This window comes from Anastrepha ludens, chromosome 4 (assembly GCF_028408465.1).
Source record: "Anastrepha ludens isolate Willacy chromosome 4, idAnaLude1.1, whole genome shotgun sequence".
NCBI classification, from domain to species: domain Eukaryota; kingdom Metazoa; phylum Arthropoda; class Insecta; order Diptera; family Tephritidae; genus Anastrepha; species Anastrepha ludens.
The window spans coordinates 114,293,763-114,320,637 of NC_071500.1; the positions used below are offsets into that span (position 1 = coordinate 114,293,763).

General features: G+C 38.6%; 1 protein-coding gene across 1 annotated transcript; it reads right to left on the reverse strand.

Annotated features, from left to right (window-relative positions):
- Positions 1-1,871: 1,871 nt before the first annotated feature.
- LOC128860672 (glutactin-like) lies at positions 1,872-12,103 on the reverse strand. The gene is made up of 7 exons (XM_054098328.1): positions 11,834-12,103; positions 5,370-5,522; positions 3,953-4,468; positions 3,722-3,857; positions 3,459-3,649; positions 3,077-3,401; positions 1,872-2,060 (listed from the first exon to the last, which is right to left on the reverse strand). Exons 1-7 carry the CDS (start codon positions 12,053-12,055, stop codon positions 1,936-1,938), a joined length of 1,668 nt encoding a protein of 555 aa, XP_053954303.1. The 5' UTR covers positions 12,056-12,103; the 3' UTR covers positions 1,872-1,935.
- Positions 12,104-26,875: the final 14,772 nt, after the last annotated feature.

The window sequence follows — 26,875 nt, forward strand, 5'->3', positions numbered from 1 at the left end:
CAGTGGATAGGAAGAGAGCGGAAGCGTTACCTGAGCTTCAGGAGCTCTTAACGACCTTTTTTAAAATTTATTGGGTTTTTTTGTTCAAGTGTCGCACTTATGGATTGTTGTATGCACATCCCGATGTTTGTTGTAGCTGTAGTTTGAACCACAGTTTGCATTAACTACTTCGTAGCAGCAATATCAACAAAAACATTGCTCTGCTCCCGGCACTACTATACCTGCAATCTACATTACATTATTTTTCGGCTCAATTATTAGCAATGGGAGTAGTAGCAGAGCAAAAGATGCGAAACTGCGCTCGCTTTAGCGGTAACTGGAGCACATATGAATAATTTTACAAATAGCGCTCCGGCCGACTCCAAGCTTTTCGCTATTACTATAACTACAGAGAGCACTTAAATTTGTTTGATTATTATTCTAAGCTACTAAGCAGCATATTGAAGCAGATCTCCCCTTCCTTCTCTGATATTCGCACCGACCTCTCCATCCGCAAACTGTGCTTTGAGGGTTGTGCTAGGGCTATCTTTCCGAGCAGGCAAGATTGGAAAGAGGGGAGAGTTGTTGCGGATATAGATGCCTCTGTTTTCACTGACGGATCCAAAATGGAGTCTGGAGTGGGAGCGGGGGTCTACTCCAAATCAGCCAGCATTTCGATCTCCTATAAACTGCCGGAGACAAGCAGCGTCTTTCAAGCAGAGGTCTTCGCGATCCTGCAAGCATGCAAAATGCTTCGGGATCGCTGTTGGGAGGGAAACATTAAAATTTTTTCCGATAGCCAAGCTGCAATCAAGGCACTGTCGTCGCCGTATTGCAGCTCTCCTCTCGTGAACTCCTGCAAGGAGGAACTTAAACGCCTCAAACGTGCAGGACACATTTCCCTCATCTGGGTTCCTGGGCACAGGAATATAGAGGGAAATGAAATTGCCGATGAGCTTGCCAGGAAGGGGGCGGCAGAACCGAATCCAGCTGCCCTCTTCTCAGACATCGGTATCCCCTTGGCCGTCGTTAAAGGGAAACTACACAACTTCTTTCTAAGAAAAGCGCAAGACAGATGGAGGTCTGTCTCATCGTGTGCCGATCGCTTGAACGCCGATCGTGTACAGAACGCTTAAGGTGATGGGAACCCCCCGCCATTCAATTTCCAAACTTATTGCGGTGATCACTGGCCACTGGGTGATCGGCACTCACGCGGAGAAGCTTGGAATTCCGTACAACCCCCATTGCAGAAGCTGTGGGGATCCTACAGAGAAAGAGACTGTGGAACACTTTCTCTGCAGATGTCCGGCTTTGGCGGCTAGGCGCTTGAGATTCCTCAGCGTCCCCTTTGGGGATGACTTGATGAAATTCTCCAGCCTGGATCCCTTTTCTCCCCTCCGCTACATCAACAGCACTGGATGGCTGTAGACGGTCTTATCTCCTCCCTTAATCCTTTCACAGGTAGTGGTCCACTTTATGGTATCAAAACGGCACGTAAGTGCTACTTGTAGCGTACCTGGGGTATTCTTGCCATCTTACCTACCTACTCTAAGCTACTAGCAGTCACAAAATGTAGTTTGGAACGGAATAAAACAGTTGACTCCGCGTTTTGCGCTACCTCCTCTACTACTAATCTATGCAAGTTTAGAGCAGTAGGGAGGACAAAAATGAAAACTAGGAAATAGCGAAGCAATTTCAATCCCAGATATGAACAACCTGGGGTTTATTATAGTTGTACTTTCTATTTTACCTTTTCGTAAGCCATACAGAGGGAGAATATTAAGCATAAGCTACCTCGCTTCGTGTCCATTAGAGGTCTTTAAAAAAGCGAATATATTTTTTTATGCTAGAACCAGTAAAAAACATGTAGTTTATATAAAAGCAAAAAAATGTGTTTTTTTAGTACAATCATATATTTTAATTTCTTATCCTACTTAACTGATTTATTTTAGCCAGTCACGAGGCTGGCATTCTAATTAATTTGTGACTGTCGGGATCATTAACAGTAACTGTAAGTTCCGATAAAATGTCATAGCCTAAGTTAATTTCTTTATTTATGTGAAAGTAAGGACCCGATTCAGCTGAAATGAAAGTGAAAATAAAAAAATAAATAACAATTTTTTTTAAATATCAAGCGCGTTACGTTGTACTAGACGGCAAAATAGAGGCGAAAAATAATTATACGTTTCAAACAAAAAATAAAGAAAGTATATGTTTCGGCTGGCAGAAAAAAAAATAAGGCGTTTCACACTTACACTTCATTATACTAAAACTCAATTGGTTATAATCCTGCACAGCCAACATTTTTTTTTAATTTCGATTAAAATGCTTGAATTTTTGATGAGAATTTGCTACTTATAAGGACTTTGGAAGCATTTTGGAGCAGATATTCAGAATTTAATTACATTTTTAAGCACTTAAAATCAGCTTTTTAGAACATATTTCAGGTGGTCCTACTTATCATAAATGAAATCTCGTCGAAAACTTCTAACTTCTATAATTCCTGCTGCCCTTTTGTCTTTCAATGCACTGATATGAATTCGTTTGGGGAAATAATGTGTGCATATGGCTTAAAGCTGTTTTATAGTCGATCTTTGCTCCTGTCGGACAACTTCGATTGTTTCCGTAATTTTAACGACATTTTCGACATCTTTCAACATTTTCGGTGCATCTTTAACATCAAAAATGCTTCAACGAAATCGTCGAAACCAAAACTGCATATAATTATCTGTTACAGTTGCGACACCATTCACGATTTCAGGGACCTGGCTTACATTTTCATCTTAACCAAAGAAAAACTGTAAAATGTACTGAATTTTCCCGTTTGTTGACTTCCATTGTTAACACCCTGTAACTCACAACTGAATGGAGCAAACAAAAAATAGGACAGACATTTTTTTAGTGTGAAATGTCACCTTGACAAACAGCATAAACCTTAAATTGATTGCTCGATGCTTTACGAGATATGGATTTCTTTTCCCCTTATATTATTACAAATGAAAGGAAATATTATATGTTTAAATAATATATATAAATTAAAACAAAAAAAAATTTTCTCTCTCTACTCTGATCATAGTTACTAGCATATCTTACGTACTTTCCATAGGTTTAATGTTCAGCATTGGCTGATCTTCAGCCCTCGGTTCACCATGCACCGCGAAGGAGTACCACAAATCCACCATTTTCTTTGCAATTTGTGTGTCATTCGCATTCAAGTGGTGTGTGGCGAATAAATAGATATTATCATTTGAATGATGTATGCCACCCTCAAAGGGATACTGCGAATTGCCGAACTCATAGCCGAAGCGCGTGTGCTCGCCTGCATAATCAAAGGTATACGCATAAAAAGGGGTCGCACTTATTCGCTGCAAGCCGTTCACATACGCTACCACCGGAGATTTTATAGCTATAGTATTGGCAATCTAAAATAAATAGTTCAAGGTGAAGATGCATAAATGTATGTGTGTGTGCGTACATACGTCAAAGTATGCCGGCCACGCTGCGGTGTGATTGTTCGTATCCAGCAATTCCCGCTCAAAGAGCATGTGCAGGAGCAAATTTCTAGATAGACCAGTGCTGTCTTTGCCTAAATCGATCAGTGTATTTGCGAATTTGCGCACAGTTAATTTAGAAATACTGCCATATAGCGCCACAAGACTGTCGTAGAGTGCTTAGAGGTTAGACAAATTTGATTTATTATAGATATTTGTATTTCCAATTCGTTCAATTGACGGACACCTACTTGCCAGCACAAATGAGCCATCATGCTTGGTGAAGCCAGCCATTAGCGGCACGGTGCGATTGAGATTGTCTAGCAGCGTTTTCGGTTCCGCTGGAAGCACGCCAAGTATATCGTTGATCACTGGGCTAAAACTTTCCTTAAATACAAGTGCATACATATATTTTATTATATTTATTGTCAAATATAATTTTTATGTAGATATAATTTTTGCAAGTTCAGCCCTTAACTCACCTCCGTTGTAACTCGCAATAAGTCCAATACATTTGCTTTCCTCAAACATTTATGTTGCTTTAGCAGATTGTTACACAGACTGCATTTGAGTGCTTCGCAGATGCGTTTTGCCTGTTCCAATGGTGTTCGATTGATAGCCCAAGGTGCTAGTATAGAAGCTGACTGCACGATTGATCTTTTAAAATGCCCCTCAGGTGTTTTGGGACTCAGCAGCAAGGCACCAGACATAACCGCACCTGCACTTTGTCCAACTATCATCACCTGCGCGGGATCGCCGCCAAACACATGAATATACTCTTGCACCCAGCTCAAAGCAAACAAGAGATCCATTACTGGTGCATTGCCGGGCATTTGTTCGGTGAGCGTGGTCAGCCAACCGAGTGCGCCAATGCGATACTGTGGTACCACTAATACAATGTCCTTTTCCAGCAAGTGGTGTGGTGGGTGATCGGAGGCGGAGCCATTGTAAAAGCCACCGCCGTAAATATAGAACATCACCGGTAGCTTGGCCTCTAACTATAAATGAAGTAATATTTTCAGAAAAAATTTGTGGACTAGAATTCGTAAGCATGTATCGGGTGTTCTTTTAGGTGCGATATTATATTAAAAAAATAAATGTCATGAAATTATCTACCAGATTATAATAAAAAAAACTTATTTCAACAATATTTCTATTTCCAATTATCATTTTAAGAGGACAGATACCTCTAAAATTTCGAAAACAAATATGTTTTTTTTATAAAATTTTTAGAACGTACATTTAAGTATATCTTATATTATAGATCGTCAACCGTGCCGACTCTATTCTTTGCGTTCGAGCGCTGGGAGAGGTATAGTTATGTATTCAAACTTTAAACGCGTTTTTCTCAAAACTATATGTTTCGAATTGGCGTACACGATAACTCGAAAAGTTACTGACCGATCTCCCTGAAATTTTGCACACATCTTTTTTATGATATTTTTATTTCTATGTGAATTTACAAGTTTTCGAAAATTTTTCGAAAAAATAACTTTTTCAAAGCAAAAATAGTAGGAAAATTCGCCCCAAAATTCAACTTTTTTTAAGCATTTTATTCTGCGAATTTTTCCCCCTTTTTTTAATTCATATAGAAATTATGACATTAATAAACAAAAAAATGTTTGGTTTTTTGTATTCAGGTCACTGACATCTATGCTACAATGCCCCCCGCTGCGACCTTCCTGGAAGAATTGAGTGTACATCCGCCATTTGAAATGATTAAAATAAAAAAAAAATGGTTATATTATTCTAATGTATAAATAAACTGTATACCAATTTTGAAAAAAATATATTGACTTCTTCATTTTAAATAATTTTAATGAAAATCAGGGAAAATATGGCCGTTTGCAGGTATCAAGCTCATAAAAAACACCCGATATATGTATGTGTTGTATTTACGCTTTTGGTGTACACGCTTAAGTTTAAGCAATCTTCCAGGTCCTCCTTCAGTTTTGTAGCATTGAGTTTTGACACAGTTGTTATGACCGGGCAGCGTTTGCCAAAGTTACGGGCATCGAAGGTTTTTTGCCAAGCCGTGCGTTTTGTTGGTGGCTGTGGGAAAATAATTAAAAAATTTAATAATTCCAGAATATATTTTATGATTTACTATTCAAGAACTTTTTTCTAGTTTATTATGGTTTTCTTATTTACTGTTTCTAATTCAATTTGCGCCGGTCGCCGTAGCCGAATGGGTTAGTGCGTGACTACCATTCGGAATTCAGAGCGAACGTAGGTTCAAATCTCGATGCAAATAAACACCAAAATTAAGAAAAACATTTTTCTAATAGTGGTCGCCCCTCGGCAGGCAATGCCATTTAAAAGCTCCTCATAAAAATATCTGCCGTTCGGAGTCGGCTTGAAACTGTAGGTCCTCCATTTGCGAAACAACATCAAGACGCACGCCACAAATAGGAGAAGGAGCTCGGCCAAACACCCAAAAAAGGGTGTTGGCACCAATTATATACATAGGTATATATAATTCAATTTAGTTGACGCAATTTTTTAATTGAATTTTTTTTTTATGGTGGAATAAGTAGTTCACTTCCAAGATGTGACGTGTCTTCATTTTGTGTCTTGCAATCTAGAACTCGACATGGGTTTTCAAGGGGGCAAAATTCTCTTTCAAATGAAAATAATTTTACTGATATTGAGAATACCATGAACTTAGCCCATCTACAGTGCTTGATTCAGTTACTGATAAGCGAACTATATGACCGTGACTCAGCCATTGCTAGTTGTTGACGGATTGTAGAAAAACGAACGGCAAGTATGAGGATGTTCCGCCCAAATGAGTAGTATTTAATTCTACCAAAACTGAAGCCCAGTTAGGCCTGACTTGCATTTCCGCGCTATATTTTAATTATTATAAAAAGTCTTTCTTCCAATGCAGCGGCCCTTGAAGTGTTTGAGAGAAAGTTTCGGCGGAAGATTTTTGAACCTTTGCAAGTTGGCGACGGCGAATATCGCAGACGTTGGAATGATAAGCTATATAAGCTTTACGACGATATAGACATAGTGCAACGAATAATGATTCAGCAGCTACGTTGGATGGGTCATGTCGTCCGAATGGATACGCTTGCTACGGCTCTGAAAGTATTCGATGCGGTACCAGCTGCTGATAGCAGAGGAAGAGGAAGGCCTCCTCTGCGTTGGAAAGATCAGGCGGGGAAGGACTTAGCTTCGCTTGGTGTTTCCAACTGTCGCCAGTTAGCACGAGAAAGAAGCGACTTGTTGAACTCGACCAAAATCGCGTGAGCGGTTATCGTGCCAATCAAGCAGAAGAAGACAGGGTCTTTGTTTGACATTTGGCACGAAGACAGATGCATGATTTCACATGATAGAATAACGCGTTAAAATTATTAAAACTTATAATAAAAAAGGTCGAAACTTGTAATTTTTTTCGTGGAAATAATAGTCCCAATGAGTCGATTCAAAGGATGGTAAAAAAAATTCGAAAAACTGATTCCGTGGAGGATAGTAAGAGGACTGGCAGACCAAAAATTGGACGTACTGTTTAATGTTCTGTGAATATTGTTACTGTAGCACTGTGTGGCTGAACAATCTTCATCACTGATATCACGACGTTCTCAGCAATTAGGCGTGAATAAATCGACTTTTTGGTGGATTTTACCTGCAAATTGAAATATTGAAACCTGAAAGAATCTATTTTATATGTTTTATTTTAAAACATCATCTAGGTGCGTCCATTGAAAGACCCTTTACAAATACTTACAGATAAAAGGCAAATACGTAAATGCCTGCCGTCAGAATTGCATATACAGTGAATCAAAAAGTATTGGCACACGCACTCAGTACTGTATTTTTTCTTTTAATGAAAGTATAAAAAATAGATAACGATAATTCCTAAATGTATTTATTCATTACGTATCTGAACAAAAACAAAATAAATTGCGACTTAGGTTTACAAGCTCAACCTTGAAAGGTAAAATAAGGCGCAAAAACACACCTTGGACTTCAATTTTCTTTAAGAATGTCGCGCAACACATGCTTATCCATCGTCTCATCTATGAACACGAGCTTTCCGGCACCAGATGCCGCGAAACACCCCCAAACCATCACATTTCCTCCACCGTGTTTAACTATTTTGAGCGGGCTTTATTTGGCTTTTGCCAAAACCTTTTGTGCTCCATCTGACCCAAATAAATTGAATTTTGATTCATCACTAAATATGATGGTGTTCCAAAAAGCGTCGGGCCTATTTAAATGCTGTTTAGCAAATTCTAGCCTCTTTTTCTTATTTACCTTCGAAATGAAGGGTTTGCGTTGAGGAACCCGGCCATGATACACAGGTGTATATAGGGTATTCCGAACAGTTTGGAGGTTGAAATTGATTTCAAATGAAGTTTGAAGGCTCTTGCACAATTTAACAGACGAAGTTTTGGGATTTTGTGCCACCGTGGACACCACAATTCGCTCCTGTCGTTCGGCTAATTTTTTTGGGCAGCCAGATCTGCTCTCCCGAGCTATTTTGCCAGTATTGCAATAATGCATAACCATGTTTCGAACGCTGGACGATGATTTAGCAAGATAGGATATTTTTTCTAAATACAGTTTTATCATTAATTGAGGTAGGTCTAGGGAAATTTCAACTCCACGGCCCACTTTGGTCTATGTCCGTTGAAATCGCGATCAAAAGTGATTGCAACCATATGCAAATCCGAAACGTACGAATAAGTAAAAAGCAAGAGTGAAAATAACGGCAGTTTACCGTTACGACGCCAAAAGCATACGCTAATATATATAAAGAATACCCCAATACTTTTTTGATGTGAATTTGTGCCCTATTTTACCTTTCAAGGTTAAGCTTGTAAACCTAAGTTTTTTTGTTTGTTCAGATACCTAAGAAATAAATACATTTAGAAAATACCGTTTCCTTTTTTCATACTTTCATTAGAAGAAAGGTTATAGCACTGAGAACTTTTAACTCAATATAAGTTAAAGAGAAGTCCATCCAAGTTACTTTCAAAATATACACAGATCCACACTGCATCCGCCAGCTGTGAGGACCTCGGAAAATATTTAATTTGGCGTAATATTTGGCACTGTGTCTTAGCTATCATTCCCTTGGCTATCAGGTTTTCAACGGATTTTGTGGAAATCATTTCAGTTATCAAAATATACTATAATATAGTAAATCAGCAATAAGTTCCGGAACACAAGATTTGTTCTGCCTTTTGTCTCGCTTGAAACAGCTCAAAGATGTGGAATGGCAAGCCATAATAAACTGGCCGTTGCTAAACCAATAAGTGTTCTTTGGACTTTTAAGTGGCATGCATAAATGCTTAATTAACTAAAATGTATTGTTTTATGAGCTACTTGTGTTACTGGGAATGGAGCGCGTCAAATGCTCAAGCACGTGTGCCTATGTACGTATAGTACAGTTATAGTAGGCAACACGTCTCTTTTCCCTGCTTGTTTCTTGCACCTCTTAAGTTGTTATCAATTCAATGAGATATCAGGCGAGCAATTAACTGCATGTGAATAAACAAATATATGTATATATTACGGTGTGCCGGTTTGTTTGCGAAAAATATCGCATGCGTTGTGGTATTAGGTAACAATAGCTGAGAACAAGGTATAGTCAAAAGCGTGTAGAATCGAGAGGGGGAGACGGTTTTTTGTGTGTTTCAGTCAAATGGGTTCATTCCTCTTTGAGACACTGCCAAAAAAACATCACCTACGGAGAAAATTCCCACTAAGCAAAGGAAAGCACTTCAGATTATGATGAAATAAATTCCAACAGCTCATCTGTTGACAGAGACTTTTGCCTAGGAAAAATAAGGATTTATAACTCGATACGAGTGTTCGCGCGAAAACATGGCAGGTTTATCAGCGGGTCGAAGCAAAAATCTATGCAGTGACACAAGAAGTAGATTATGGATGTGGATCATTTGTAGAGAGAAAGGAGTTAATATTACGGGAAAATACTAAGCTGCACTTAAAAAAAAGAAAATAAATGAAAAAACATACAAAAATTACCTCAAATCGTGGTTTACCAAAGCGTTTCGAAACATGTAACCTGCCTCCCTGTGGCCTACTATTCAGTCCGGCCATTCTGATCAATATTATTTTTGCTTATAATTTTTGCGCAAAGGGTTTAAAAGTAGTTTATGGCCGATGCTGCGACTACTAACTTGCCGGTCACCTTCGATTATTTCTGTGATTTTAACGACATTTTCGAGACAATCGACATTTTTTTTTTAACATTGAAATTTACTGAACGGAATCGACGAAACGAAAATTGCACTTAATTAACTGTTACAATATCGGCACCATTCACAATTTCAGCGGACTGGCTTGGATGTTCGCCTTTATCAAAGAAAAACTGTACAATGTACCGAATTTTCTCGTTGTTGACTTCCATTGTTAACACCCTGTAACTCAGAACTGAATGGAACAAACAAAAAGTAGGAAAGGAATTTTTTTAGGGTGAAATGTCCCCTTGGCAAAGGACATAAACCTAAGATTGCTTGTTCAATACTTTACGAGATATCGATCAGTACAGCCACCTACTGAGAAAATAATGGATTTCTTTTTCCACAAACTAATATTATGAGAAAATACTAAGCTGCGCTTAAAACAAACTAAAACTTTACTTTGAGGAAAAACAGACGAAAATGAACTCTAGACGGGGTTCACCAAAGCCGTTCGATACACTTAACCTCTCTGCCGGTGGTTTAGAATTACTTCATTGTAATTAATATTTATTTCCAAAACTGTAGAAGACGAAATGTATTGCTAACACAATGTTAAATCGCCTATTTCTATTACTTTTAAAAATAAAAAGGTCCTAAAATTTTGCCTTAGTTTTTTTATAAGTCATTGTAACCGACCCTCCCTAATATGCAAGGCCGCAAAGCTGCAAACAAATAAATGAAATATCTGCAATGACTTTGTAGCTACAATCGCAGTTAAATTACGGCAATAAAACAATTGTTTTCTATTTACTTCAATGAACTGTCAAATCTTTCTGTTTTTTTTCTTCTTCTTCTTCTTAATTGGCGCTATAACCGCTTACGCGATTTTGGTCGAGTTTAACAAAGCGCGCCAGTCGTTTCTTTCTCGTGCTAACCGGCGCCAGTTGGACACACCAAGTGAAGCCAAGTCCTTCTCCACCTGATCCTTCCAACGCAGAGGAGGCCGCCCTCTTCCTCTGCTACCACCAGCTGGTACCGCATCGAATACTTTCAAAGCCGGAGCGTTTGTATCCATTCGGACGACATGACCCAGCCAACGTAGCCGCTGGATCTTTATTCGCTGCGCTATGTCTATGTCGTCGTAAAGCTCATACAGCTCATCGTTCCATCGTCTGCGATATTCGCTGTTGCCAACGTGCAAAGGTCCAAAAATCTTACGCAGAATCTTTCTCTCGAACACTCCAAGCGTCGCTTCATCGGATGTTGTCATCGTCCAAGCTTCTGCGCCATACGTTAGGACGGGCATGATGAGAGTCTTGTAGAGTGTTAGTTTTGTTCGTCGAGAGAGGACTTTACTGCTCAGTTGCCTACTTAGTCCAAAGTAGCACTTGTTGGCAAGAGAGATTCTACGTTGGATTTCAAGGCTGACATTGTTATAGGTGTTAATGCTGGTTCCTAAATAGACGAAGTCTTTTACAACCTCAAAATTATAACTGTCAACAGTGACGTGGGTGCCGATACGCGAGTGCGCCGACTGTTTGTTTGAAGACAGGAGGTACTTCGTTTTGTCCTCGTTCACCACCAGACCCATTCGCTTTGCCTCTTTATCTAGTTTGGAGAAGGCAGAACTAACAGCGCGGTTGTTAAGGCCGATGATGTCAATATCATCGGCATACGCCAGCAATTGTACGCTCTTAAAAAAAATTGTGCCTGAGCGATTAAGTTCTGCGGCTCGCACGATGCTCTCCAACATCAGGTTAAAGAAGTCACACGACAGGGAGTCACCCTGTCTGAAACCTCGTTTGGTATCAAACGGCTCGGAGAGGTCCTTTCCAATTCTGACGGCGCTGTTGGTGTTGAGCAACGTCATCTTACATAGCCGTATTAGTTTTGCGGGGATACCAAATTCAGACATTCTTCTACGAATGAATAAATTAGAAGGCCTACATACCAAACGAAAGGTTGTTTATCTGAGAATCGTTTTCTTGATACCCGGAGATTTACCAGAGAACGAAAAACAATGTTAATCCAAGACCTACAACCGGTATGCCACATACAAGCCTATGCGCCCAGGTGGGGGGTCTCCAGAAATGAAAAAAAATTTACACAAATTTCACTGCACTTAATCATTTCATCGTACCTTCACACAATCCATCTACTCGCAATTATTTAGCACCATCACCACTTTTCTACTTGAAAGCTAACCTGAAAACGTAGCTTCCCACTCGGGGACTCCGCATATGGTATGCCGCGGAATGAAAGAAACTTCTGCTTTGTCCACAATGTTTCGTCATAGCTGCCGAGCACTGCACCTTGGCCCGGTAAATTCACTTCGATAGAATTTGTTTTTATGGCTTTTGATGTCGTCGTCAAAACGACAATAATAACAAATACGACTAAGGCCAATATGCCCAGCACCAGTTTCATTGTGTAGACGTGAGGCGTTTCGATCGATAACTGAGCGCAATAAATCTGCTGACATCTTTTTAAATGAAAAGCAAACGGAGTGAAGCGTTGATCAAATGCTATCAACTGAATGTAGCAGTGATAATGAAAGCGCTCTGAGAGAGGGCTTTTGATTCCACTAAGTGATCGTTCTGATTTTTAAGTTTGGAGAGCAACAGCTTTTAAAAGGTAAACACATAAAAGTGGGATACTTAACGAAGCGAGTAACCTGTACTTGCTTGTTAGCTGGGGCACTCTCTTTGCAACGGAATATTCATATGCGGCCATAGCTGATAAGCTGGCGCTTTGAGTTAACTACGGAGCAATTAATATGCAAATGAAAACATCTGGGCTAGAGATATAACGGCAAATACTTTTCGATGCATTTAGCAATTTGCTGATTTGTTTGAATTTCTAATTTTTGAATTTTTACTCCGAAGACTTTTTAGCTCACTTTTAGCTGAAAAAAAAAGTAAATAAAAAAACACTTGCTTGTGAACCTCTTTTTCTACCCACCCTAATCAATCACAGAACTAAGGCATTTTAAAAGTCCATATAGCCATCATTAAGAAGGGTAGTTAAGTAATTTTAAAATCAAACTATGGGAGAGTCGCCTGTGTCTGGAATGGTTGACATTCTTATCGGGCAATCGATTTAAAATTTGCTCATAATTTATACCACAAAAAATCGACGGCGGGCGGTGGTAGTAAGAAAACAAGAGATAAAGTCCAAATAGGAAGTTTAAACACATGGGAAAATTTCGAAGAGGTGTCGCGAAAAGCATTCGCATGAGGCCCCTTGGTGGCTGGATGAATGATGAGCCGGCAGACACGCGTCATTCAACCACAAACACCAACATCGACATCGACATCAACACCACCACCAACACAAACAACAACTGCAGCGTCCTCACTAGAAGTGAGTGCCGAACCAACGTAACGGCAGCAGCAACAACAATGCTCTCAAAGGATCCCAAGGACATTATGCAACAACAAACCGGTTTGGTCGATTGCCGGCGGTTATTGATGCCTGTACAGGCGCACGTAGCTGTAAGCCCAACTTGCCGACACGCAACTATTAATGCTTAATGACAATTTTATAACTATTGTTGTTTGTGTTGTTGTAATTGATATTGTTAGCTTTCATAATTTGTTGGTACATTGTTGTTGTTCTTGTAGATGATAACATGCATTTTACACGCTCTCACGCGCACAAATTGCAACCAAACCAATTGAGTATGAAATCAGGAACAAATAAAAAAAAAAATACAGTGTCTTCAGAAAATTAAAAGCGACTAAAAAAATTAAGGTTAGCTGAAAGTTTCAGTTTTTGTAAAACTTATTTAGCTACGTAAGTTAGCTGCTTACTAACACCTTGAATATACCTCGGAAAATTATGGGGATCGTAATATATTAGCACGGATTACTGAGCATAATTTAAGCTATTAATAAAAACAATATCAGAAAGGGCCTTTTTCAAAACTACAAAAAAATTGTTCCCAATCATTTTCAACAAAGCAATATAATTTTGTTGAAAACAAATTTTTTAAACCAAAAAAACTTAACACCAAAACCGTATGGAAATGTTAAAAAAACCCGAAGATATTTGACTAAAAACTCTCTAATTTGATTAAAAACTCAAAATTATTACTTTTTTTCAAATTGTCATACAAAAGCCTGCAAAATAGTCAGCTTTTACAAAAATTGGTGACAATGTCCAAAATACTTGAATCACTTGATATGTGCTTCAAGTGCTCATTTGATGTAGAAGCACACGCCATGGTAAAAATTTGTAAAACTGATGAAAATTATGCAAGTTCGTTTTTTGTTCGATTGCTAGACTGTTCTAGCTGCCGTTCAATTTTAAGTGGCCAGTAAGATAACTTAATGAGAAGCTCGGTATGTTAATTAAAAGTCTCTTAATAAAGGCGATGTAAGATGTCTAGCTTTCATCCTGTGTCGACCATCTTGAGCTGCTTAATAAATCCGTAAAGATGGTAATCTTGGAAAAAATACTTTTATTTAAGAGCAAATTCTAAAGGAAAAGTACTCAAAGTACGCATGGAAATGAAAAGTTTTGCTAAAAGAGTTAGCAGGCAATACAATTTTTGTTATGCCACAAAAGAGCAAAAGAAGGCGTTAAGTTTGTTCATGTCCCAAAATGAAAAGAAAAGATTGTGTAAAATCATGTGGCGAAAACTTTGCGAGTATTACTTTTCGTTGAAGGATTTCGAGATCGGGCCAAGTCAGAAGAGAGGGACGTTGTCCAGTGATACTCTTCCGACGCCTATTAAAATTTTTCATTGCGGGAATGGGTCCGAGACGGTCCAAGCTTGAGTTGACGCTTCTACGCAAACATAAAGTGTGTTAAAAACTGTACTTTTATTTATTGAGTGTTTCACGTAGAAAAGGAATTGGCGCATCTCAATTAACGACTTCTGGAATTGAATAAATTCAAATCCAATGCCAATCAAATACACTCTGAGGGGCAGATTGAAAAGTTGGACGAACAAACAAAAGCCATCGTAAACACCAATTTTGAATGACCTGCTGGTGGACTTCAGTCGATATATCTTCAATAACATTAGTAATGATGGCTTCCAAAGCCTCAATCGTAAGTAACTGTTAATGAATACAGAAAAAAATTTTGTATTTAGTTTGAAAGTAGTCGCGAGTGATCTGTCAAAAAAACGCCTATTGCAAAAAGTACCTCCAATCTAATCACTCTTTACAAGTAGCGTGGGATTTTTATCAATAAGCCGGTTGAATATTACAAACGTGGGTGCTTGGCGAATGAAATAAAAAACACGTGGTGCAGCTCCCCTAAACTTACTTCTAAATCAAAAACAATCCATTTTTTCTTTTAATTTGCAATATTTCTCATAAACATTCCGAAGAAGTCGTGTTAGTGGGAATCGCTGGAGGTGCCGGGTCGTTCGAGCAACGCAAAACCCGATTATAATGAAATGAAGCACCACCTATTCTGACTCTTGCCAAGGATACGATTAGTAGTATAGAACAAAATTTGGACCAACAAAATCAGCGACAAAGTTTGTGCTATGAGTTTGAGTTTGAGTTTATATTCCTTCCTCCTAAGACACAGTGCACGTCTCAACTCCCCTGCTTCCGGCCTGTTAACAATATGCAGGATCAACTTGGTGCGGTCAATTTGTCCATACTTTTCCAAAGCGATATGTTGCCGAGTAGGATAACACGCTGCGCATTAGAGTGGCAAACGATAGGATGTGAGCAGCAGGAAGGGAACAATCGGCAGTGTGAGAACGACGCCCGGACACGTGGCGGAAATACAACAAACTTACAATGGCGATGAAAACAAAAATTAAAACAGCAGCCACAACACGCTTAAGTCTACACAACAAACATAGGAAGAGTATAGACTCTGTGTGTTTTTGTTTTTGAATGAGAATCAAAATTGCAACACGCGCCACGAACACCAAAGCAAATCTCCCCGCATCTCAACCTATCGAGCCAACCATATTTTATGTAATTGAGGGTAAATAATGAAATATTATAATTTTGCATGTTAAAATCATATCATTACGTCACTACAACAATGCCACGGATTTATTATAACAACAATAATGCTGATTAAAAGTGAACAACGGCTCTATTCGTAGTAATTAAATACGATTACAGCAGCAATGATGTAAAATAAGTCACTCAGACCTCACCCGACAACCTGACTGAGGAATTAATTTTCGTGCAGAATCCCACGCCCGTATTCCGCACTCGGTTTGGCTATCCACTGCATATCATTTTGAATGCGCATCATTTCAGCTGTTCGCATCAAGCGCCACGTAATTTGGCCGTGTGACATGTAGACAGCGCCGAAGATTGCGTCTCTCATGTAATCTGCTTGGCGGCTGATGTGCTGCTGTGATTTAAATAAACGTCGCCGGGCACAATCATAACAAGGACAACAGCATCAACCCCTTCCTGCGACAGGTCATCATTATGTGCCCAGGTCGTTGGCTTGCTTGGCCACCATCTCGCCAGTATCATCATTGGTCTCGGTGGGTGTCAGAGTAGTCACCGCGTAGCTGTCATGTTGTGCCGCAAACAAATTACTTTTAAGCTCACAGGCGACGTTCTCCCACCTCCCCCTCTCTTCTCGTTCTCTTAGTTTACTGTTGTTCGGCAAGAGTTTTGTTAGGCCTCTGTCCCAGCGGGAATTGCGCACAATTTCATCACTTGAGCCGCTAATGTCACGCTATGGTGGGCGCTGTCAGACTTCCAGCGGTGTAAAAGAAGCGATGTATCAGACAACCAGTACACCAGCATTCATCTTGAGTGCCAGTATCGCATACCACTTTCAAATATTGTTTCAATTTGTTTAATTTTGCCGTAAGTATAGTTGGAAAGAGTTTTTATTCGCCCCCACTCTACTTTTTCTGCACACGCACTGGCTGGCTTAAGTATATTGCGTTCACCCTCGCAATTCGGGCAGCAGACAGCTGTAAGTTTGTTGCTGTTTTGGCTTTGTGCACGTACCTGACACATCACGAACTTATTTAATTTGTTTATGATAATTTACGGATTATTTAGACCGCCTGTCAGTTTGTTTCTCAGAAAAATTATACTACGAAGTAAAATGGATTTAAATTCCTTTTGTGTCACAGATATCCCTTAAGCATGAGCGGTACATTGGGCTATAAGGAGGCTAAGAGCCAAAAGCAGCTCATCTTCTTCGAAATATTAGAGTTCCCGTGCCTCGAATTGCACAGTTCGACAACTCCAAACAGGTGATATCAAGCATTCAGGAACTTTACTACTGTCAAAAAGTTCCCCTACTGATCATTCTAAGTAATGGAATCGGGGAAAAAACCTCGACCTAATCTAATAGAAAGCTTTTCTTCATCTTGATTGTCACGATAACCTCCGAGTTTGACAATGCGCGCCAGTCGTTCCTTTCTCGTGCTAACCGGCATCAGTTGGACACACCAAGTGAAGCCAAGCCTTCTCCACTTGATCTTTCCAACGCAGATGGCGCTTTCCTCTTCCTCTGCTACCACCAACTGGTACCACATCGAATACTTTCAGCATGACCCAGCCAACGAAGCCGCTGGATCTTTATTGTCTATGTCGTCGTAAAGCTCATACGTACATACCTGCGAGAGATCAATATCGGAATAAAAACCCTCTATTGGTGAGCTGAAAGCTGTGAAGAAACCTTTTTTGCACAACGAAGCTGCAGGAGTTGGCAGCCGCCTACCGATTTTTAAGGCATACCATATCTTTTATTGAGTTGTATAGGGTTGTTCAATAGGCGCGCTTCAACTTTTTTCCGATAGGGAGGGCGAACGACGCAATATTTTTTATTTTTCGCTTGTCATTTGTAAACTTCATTAGTATACATTTCATCATGGAACGCTACACACTTGAGCAACGATTGCAAATCGTGCAAATTGTTTATGAAAATAATCGTTCTGTTGCTGCTACTTTAAGAGCATTACGGCCATTTTACGGTCCATTTAACAAGCCGTCCCGTTTTGGGGTTATGTGAAGTCATTGGTCTACAGTAACAAGCCGGCGACGATTTGTGAGCCCAGAGCCAATATTGAACGCGAAATTGCTGGAATTTCGGCCGATTTATGCAAAAGAGTGCTCGAAAATTGGGTTCAACGATTGGACTTTGTAAAACGTGCACGCGGTGGCCATGCAAAAGAAATCGAATTTCATACTTAAATGTATATGTTAAAACTCGATAATAAAAAAAAATTAGTTAAAAAAGTCAAACCGTTTGTGTTTTATTCAAAAAAGTTCAAAAGTTGTAGCGCTCTTACTGAAAAACCCTATATTAAGTATGGAAAAACTGAGGCCAATCAAATAATCTAGTGAAATATGGAAAAAAAATTTCGAATGTTAGGCATGTAAACACATTTTAAGCTAGGTCATGGAGTATATCATAATTCGTCCTAGGAAGATCTGCTGCTAGAATTGAATAACAGGCGAGATAATTCACAACAGCAGGAGAGCTAAAGTATCACCAAAAATCACATGCCAGATGTCATTTAAACCTTATTTTTGGAATATCTCTTGGAAATAATGAGGCGAAAAACAGAACACTGCAAATTGGAAATTAGATATTGACCAGGCAAAAGCCGTTTTTGTCTACTCTTTTCTTGCCTGATACAAATGATGTTTTCTGTTTCTTGTTACGTGACCTTTTTCTTTAATACAATTATCCAAACAGCGCATATTAAAATATGTTCTTTAAAACACAATCTATACTATAAAGGTGAATGTCTGTACGTTGTCGTTGATCGAATATTTGCTTAAATTTAATCTAAAAAATCTTAGTTTTTCCTATTTCCCACTATTTATAGCACACTCTAGACTTCATAATCCGCATAAGCTGTTCAACTATGACCCAAGAAAATTAATAAAAATAATTTTGCTTGATATTTTTCTATTTGGTTGTTTTGATTTTATTCAACGAGGCATAGCAACGGATGCCAGGTATTGTAATATTATGGTTATTAATAAAAAATTATTTTCTATGAAATTATTCTTTGTAATTCTTTTATATACATATCCTAAATCCCTCAAAACTACTCCTACGCGACCGGGGCCGCGGGGTAAAGCTAGTAAAAAATATAAGTGAGATTGCTGTGCGCTTATAATTATGCAACAAGATGTATACGAATATACAGACATAAATTAGAATTTTGCACTGTCGTTCCATAACTCAACATACCAGGCACATTTTTGAATTGGTTCTTTATATTTACAATGAACTTAACCAACCGCAACATTTTCAACTTCTTCATCAGCATGCTCATCTTCTCCAACAATACCGTCTATCAAATTTATTTCAACGTTTTCCCCTCTTTCCATTACTTTATCCATCGTTTCTTCAATGAATTTCTCCAGATTCGAATCATATAACTCTTCTTCTTCTTCCTCATCTTCTTCATTATCAGAATTATTCCAATCGAAGTTTATTATCTGTTTTATTTCTAGATCTGTAAGACCTTTTGGACGCATTTCTAAAAGAATAAAATACAAAATATTATTGCTACTATGGCCAAATGTTGCCTATAAGCAACATTGTGTTCGCGAAATTCCCGACATAAAACAAAAAACTGTATTTTAGTTTTGTAAACTTTATTTGATTTTCTTAACTGTTATTTATAATAAAATTCACTTTTTATAAAAAAATCTTACGAATTAGGGGAAAATGGGGAGTTGTGAGACACAGGGAGTTGTGAGACATTGTTACCTTTCGGCATTATTCATTTGTTTACATTCGATTTTAAGTGTCAACAAGTGTTCTCGATGCGATCTCACTTTTCAGCTAGCATTGGTCATATTTACACGCATTCGACGCGTCTCTCCAGTTACTGTGTTTTGGAATGTCTCGGTAAGTTTTTTTCATCATTTGTTTTGCGATACATTCGATCAGTTGTTGGAGCAAATTGCAAATGTTGATAGATAGAGTAGAATGGGGTAAGATAGGTCATTTTTTTTTTGGAGAGCTCTTGCTACGGTGTTTTTGCATTGATTTTGAAAAATAAGCAAGATTTTGAAAGGTTATTTATCTGCTAACATTTTGGTTATACTGACTTATGTTTGGCTAAATATTTTTTGGAAGCTGCATTCAATAAGACAAAGGTACTTTTTTTCGATATTTTCAAAATCGGGGGGCACGATAGGTCACTATGTGTGAGAGGAAAAGAACAATGTACATGGCTTGGAAATTAACGTTCTAACTTTTATTTGTAGAGTATGAACACTGCACATGTTATAAAAGTTAGGTATTTTTCTTTAATTCATCACGCGAGCACGTAATGTTTCGAACGGAATTTTAAATTGTTTAGAGGCTGATCGAACACTAGCGCCATCTCGGACTGCCGCGATTGCGTTTTTTACATCCTCTTCATTTCGTTTCGGCGTTTTTCGCACATAATTACGCACCATTTTGCTGCAAAAACAATTAAAATTTATTTTATTCAATTAAAAGTAGTGACCTATAATGCCCCCAGACGGCTGACCTATAGTGCCCCCAAGCACATGTTTTATGTTAGTGTCGATATTTTTTTTAAAACAATAATATCAAAAAACTAACACATTATTCGTGTTCAGCATTATTTTCTACGTAAAATAAAACTCACCTGACAAATATTTACATACATTAAATGCACTGCACCGTAGAATAAAAAAAATGCTATGTCGGAGAAAAGCTCACAAAAAACTAAACGACGCCAGAACTAGGATAACTAATGAATGGTGACGGCCGAAATGACAGTCGCAAACGTTGTTCCCCACCACGTATTCAATTCACATAAGACGAGTGACCTCTGCAAAAACAGTGCGACGAAAACCCCACCTACCTATTGTGCCCCCATACCTATCTTACCCCATTCTACTCTACAAATTATTAATTGTCCTATTAGCTTTGAATTTACACATTCACTTGGGCATGAACGTTCGATGTGTTTATGACTACGCGGCCATTTATAAAAAAAACGATTTGGGGAGTTGTAAGACAACAAATGTGGAGAGTTGTGAGACACCGTTTTTTCCGACGTTTTAACGCATCTTTCATAAGTACCTCGCAATATTCATGCATTGTTTGTATATATATCATTTTTGCATCATCTGCAAAGGTGCAATGCCGAAAAAGTTAAGCAGAAACAACTCCATTCATTGCAATGTATGCGATCGAGCTGTGCACCTAAAGTGTGCCAATTTACGAACTGGTTATTATACATGTTCTCACTGCGAATCATCAGATTGATGGCATTGAATTTTTTATACACTTTTTTATAACAATTGTCTTTTCTTTTTTATTTTTCATCTTAATAAAGAACTAACAACTAAAATAAGTCATTTTTATTGATTTAAACCATGGTGTCTCACAACTCCCCACATTTTTGTATTTTGTATTATATTTTATATTATTTTATACAATTTTAAATTTAAGGAAAATTGTAGTTTTGTTCAATAGGCCATACCAATAGCTTCCAGTATTCATTGACTAAAGATTCCATCGTTGACATATGAGAATATTAAGATTTTGAGTAATACGGGTCCAAAAACAAAACCCGTCTCACAACTCCCCATTCTCCCTACGTGTTGTTTGAGTTTTTATAGAACGATTATTTTCACTTTTTTTTGCACACATGCCCACACACATTAGCTACTGTAAAAAAAAAACCGTTAGCAAAAATAACAACAACTATAGAAACTACGCGTAGAAATATATAATGTTGCCTATAAGCAACATTTGACATTAAAGAGTTAAGTCTCAAATCAGAATTTTAACTAAATAGTATCTTTTTTCAAAGACTTTGCAAATTTGGCTTGATCTAATGGCATAATCTCAAATCTCAGAACGAAATAAGAAGAAAGAATAATAATAAAATAATAAAAGTTCATGTAAATCTGTTTTACAACAATAAACCTTTTCTTACATAATATGCCACCGATGCATCTATGGATGCACATCTCTGTCGTCGCGTTCAGCATATGCAGGAATTATAAAAATAATTTTTTATATCTGAACTGCCACAAAACTGCGCTTACTGAATAAGATTTTAAAATATAAAAAATCAAAAATTGTTGATTATGCAGAAAACACCTTTATGAGGGCGCACGAGATTACAGAGGGCACATACACTTAGCCATAAAAGACTCCGTAGCTAAACACTTACGCGCCTGCATGAAGCGCAGAAAAAAAGCCTCTCGTTGATTTTATAGGCCAAGCAACTGGCGCTATCCTGTGTACACACATATGGATGTGCGTATGCATGTATGAGCGCATATGAATGGGTACCCTATACAGGTATGTGTGTGTGTGTGGATTGAACTCACATTCTTCTTCACCTTTGGTGGTCATTACCATGGTGAAATGTTCTTGTATTGTTTTGTTACTATTTGGTAGCGAACACAAAGCAACAACTACAACGGCGACGGTAGTAATGTCAATAATATTGGCGCAATATTTGGAATGGATTTTTATGCCTAATATGACATTTTTCGTCCTTTATGCGATTTTATATGTTGCAAACAGGTTGTGCCAGTCACTTTTGACTCCTGCAAACACCATTCCTGCAACTGAATGTTTACATGTGTGTGTGTATATGTAAGTATATGTGTGTGCATTTGTGCTACGCTTGATACGAAGTAGCCAACCGAAGGATATTAAACTCACTTGGAATGATATCAATAAACTTAAATATTCAAAGATTTCCATTCGATTTTGTATTCGCTTACGATTTTATTTTACGATCGAACGGCCGCTTTATTGCTTGTTAGGTGCGTTTGTTGCGCATGTATCGGAGCAATGTGGCATCCCTGCAGGAAAAATCTGAACTAATGAAACAAAATTCTAGTTCAGATCTAAAAGATGGCGCAAATAATGATCGCCGGCATCACCCAATTTTGTTTTGAATGACTTTTTAGCTGAATAAACAAATTATTTTGAGTGATGGAAATCTCTACCTTGACCTTTGCGCGCTCCATTGCTTGGCTGTTTGTATACTGCAGCTGTCCAGCTCACAAGTGTCATATATGATTGATATACGACACTATTTGCGAAATCCATAAATTTTATGATAGGTTTACTTATTTTGCGCCACCTTGCAGTACAATTATGCCTATTGTGAACCACTTTGCTAAGCATACGGCATCTGAATTATAGTATTATAGAATATAGCCTTGCCAAAGTCAAAAATTTAACGCAACAATCGTCAAAAGCCCCTCTTATGACAGTGGCCTTGTATGATGAGAGAGACAATAAAATATAATACAAATTGAAATTGTTCTTGCCAAAGCTCTCATCGACTATTATGGGAGCGGTGGCAGATCGGTCTATGTTGGAGGTTTGTCTTCTCAAGCATTGTAAGCAATTCAATATATTTTTTTATATGAGTTTGGCAACTACTGTTCTAGCAGCGCGCTCTGGATTTTCCTGCAGGGTTGCGTAATCGCATATATGTATGGGTGGGTGGGTTTGCATGCGTATTTAGAACTGTTGCAGCAGTTTGTCGATTCTTATGACACTTTGCGTGTATTTCTGCTCTAAATACACACATTCAATGGCAATTCGGCGCGGCTTCCACTCTTACACCCGCCCTTCATCGCTCCACTCTTTTGTGCGTAAGAACTCAATTTTGTTATGTTGCCTTTGCTTTTATGGCTCCGCATACACAAATGATGATTACAAATTTCCAGCTTTTATAGTTTTACAATATGTCGGGTGACTTTGGTTTTTGGCCTATTAAACTTTGATTTGGAATTGAGTTATTTCTGTGCAAGCAGTTGGAAATGGATGGGAGGGAAATTGGCGAAATATTTTATTTGCGGCTTATACCAACAAATTTTCAATACTTTCGTTTTCAAAGAGTATATATTTTTTTTTTTTTTTTTAAGAAAATTATCTACTCTTACAGCGATTGGCTGCTTCTTCAAAGTTGTTTGGTTTAGGTTAAGTAAATGTATGCATGTATAATGATATAAATTCTTTCTAGAAACTACAGTAACCAAATAGAGCAGTCTCTCAAATGGCTTATGAAATAGTAAATTCAAAGGCACATCGAACGACTCAGCCAATTTCTAGACTTTGAAAAGAAAAATTCCGAATAACTATGATGTGCGGGCACAGTCCATTTAAAGTTTGGGCTATGATGAGAAAGTAATTAAAAAGAGGTCAGAATGATGGTCTTCGGCACGCAAATGCAAAGTAAACCAGTTAAGAAAGTTTAAGGAAAACTGGTTCAGAGGTAACAAAGCTTACCAAAATGTGCACATCTTCTGTTTGAGGGAGTGCTACCCTATATAATTCCATTGCAAAAGCTCCAAGACTCCTGCCTATGCGAAATGGAAGTTAGGTTAAGTTAATGTTTTGGCCAAATAAGCGGCGGTAAAGGTAAAAATTTCTCCGATACACTTAGATCCTTCTCACTTTGGTTCGAGTTCTTTAGAACCACTTATTTTTCACCCACTAACACTAATATTGGGCGCATCTTTGCCACGGATAAAGTCCATTGATTTTGGGAAATTGACGAACAGGTAAAAGAAGAAATATAAGAATTATATTTTATGCAGCTAAGGAGCATTCTAAAGTCGATTTCTGCAAGTGCAATGTATTGTACCAAGTTGTATTCGCCACCAAGAAAACATGCCTAAGGGTTTCTTTGGTCCAAGTCTTTTCAACCAGTAGGCTTAGATAATGAAGAGCAAAGGGTGAAAGGTGTTAAGTGATTGAGTTTAAGTAATCATGCGAAGTTCCTTCACCATATGTCAGTGCGTATATGTTGAGTTCGTATGTTGCTTTAAAGCAAGTCTTTCTGGGTAGCTGAAGCTTTTACAATAGTTTGCGACATGTGGTAATTGGTTTCTGCTAAGGGTGTGTAGAGTATTGAAAATGGTAAGAGTCTCTCGATTATGTCGCCTATTAATATTCCATAGGGTCTAGTGAATATGTGTCGTAGATTCCGATTTTGTCACTGAGTTGACATCTATGACTTTTGGCGTCCCTCAGAGGTGGCTCGGCTTGCAGCGGATGCCTGCTGCCGTTGCTCTTACGATGTTTATCAATGAAACTTGTTACTCATTAACAAGACTCTCCCAATCCTACATTTCTCGGATGAATGAAATGGCCATAACTGAGCTTCCTTTGAGCCTATATATTTTATCCTATATAATCCCTACACGGTACGCATCCGTCGGGGCAATGCAATCTACTGGGCATACAGTAGGAAACAACATACGATGTGACTTCAGATGTAGTTTAATTGAGCTGATTGATTGGTTATTGTGGACTGTATTCCGGATTCCGGATCCTACAGTTGTTGAAGGCTTTTTTGTTTTTGTCACAAAAAATATTTGATGATAATCTTTAACTATTAAAGCTCCGGCCAGTCGTTTTGCCGGTTAATACACAAAGAGGCCGATTGGTTGTAGGACGTGAGTTGGCGGTAATGAAACATGGAACTCCTAAAACCGTATGTTGTTTTTTTTATTTTTATGATCGTTGGATTAGTCTCTTTAGCGCAAAAATTTCATATTTTGCTTCCATTTCAGCATGTTGCGAAACATTTTTCAATAAAGCTTTTGCGCATTTCAGTAGAGCTATAAATTCCAAAAAACAAAAAAAACGCTTGTTGAAAACGATTTCATGTGCGCGACATATCTCAAGATTGACTGCATCAATTTGTCATCGCAAAACCTCGCGCAATTTCCACCTTCGACCTCCGCCCAGCACCTCATCTTTTTACGCACTCTACGCTCACTTTGCACAGCATTTGCCTCAAACTACAACAAATAAAAAGTAAAAGTAATTGAATTACAAATGTCAACGCGTCAGTGCACTAAACGAGGCGGCCGACGCAGCCAATCATATCACGCGCCCACAACAAGAAGCAAGGCGCACTCACTGCTATTTGCAAATGAAATGACTCTAAACAACACCGCCAAAGCCGAAACAAAAATATGGAAAAGCGCCACTTGCTGAAGATAGGCCGCTCGCTCGGGAATGAGGTGGCAAATAAATTGCGCTTAAATGATTCAATTACGCATCAGGTTAACATACACGTCTCTAACAAGCTCACAAGCCAAACCGCTCGCCTTCTTTCCAAACACTGGCAGGCATTTGTGGCGATGACTGGCTGGCATTTGAAATTGATGACAACAAACACAAGCGAACGCGACGATGGCGAGATGACGAGACTGTGAACGCCAATGACTTTGCGTTGCGACAATGAGTGTACGACCGGAGACAGCTGCTGCGCTTTTACGCCTAAAAATATGCCACTCAGTCACATAGCCAGGTGCACATAGTGGAGAGCGCGTGAGTTTGAGGATGTGTGTGTGTGTGTGTCACTTGAGCCATTTATGCTGCGCAAGGAAGTAATGATGTGTTGGAATGAGTTGCGACAGTTGCAGTGGGAATTGCGAAAATTTACGCACGTTACAAATTTTGTAAAATGATTGCCGACGCACGCACCCCAACCGCTGTAATCTTCTAGCAGCGCTGGCTACAAATGCTGGCGGAGCATTTATTATCGACGTTAAAATGTCACACAGCTGAGTTCACCTCGAACCACACAACGCCCTCTTCTACTTATGATTTGGCATTGCAGCGAGCTATGCGACGCACTTCGACGCGCAATCGTTTCGCTGATGGTAATAAGCGTATTTAGGGCGCCGCGTAATAACAATTTAATTGGCCACTTTACAATGTGCGATGTGATTTTAATTTAATTTTATTTTTATTTGCCACGCGTTAATAGCGCAATGCGGCACTTAGCACAGGGCACCATAAGACGCTTCAGGCGGCTGTCTTGCACCACAGCAGTTCCCAGCGCACAAATTTAATTGAAGTGCGAAATTATTTGAGACAGGTATTTAAATTGTTAGGAAGAAGAGGCAAGAGGGCAGTAATGAGAAAATAAGCGGAGTAGAGAGCCTTGCGGCGCTGGAGGAAGTAGGTATAATGCGAGTAAGTGATTGCATATGAAATAAATCAACCGAAATTTGTAGCCAACGTAATGTGGAATTGTGTAAGTATGTATGTGAATATGTGCTTGTATAAAACAGATTGTCGCAAGGCATAAATCGTAAAGTTGTTTTTCAAATTGCAGGCGGCTAATTGGCGCATTGTTCCCAATTTTCCAGGATATGACAGGCGTTGAGAAGGGGGGATATTTGGTAGATGTGCAGCGATAACGCTCCGAAAATCTATAACGTAAACGAAGTTTTTACAAAAACGTTAAATTAAATTTGTAAATTAATATTTTATATAAATTTTTAACTGATGCAGAAATACTTTAGTAGC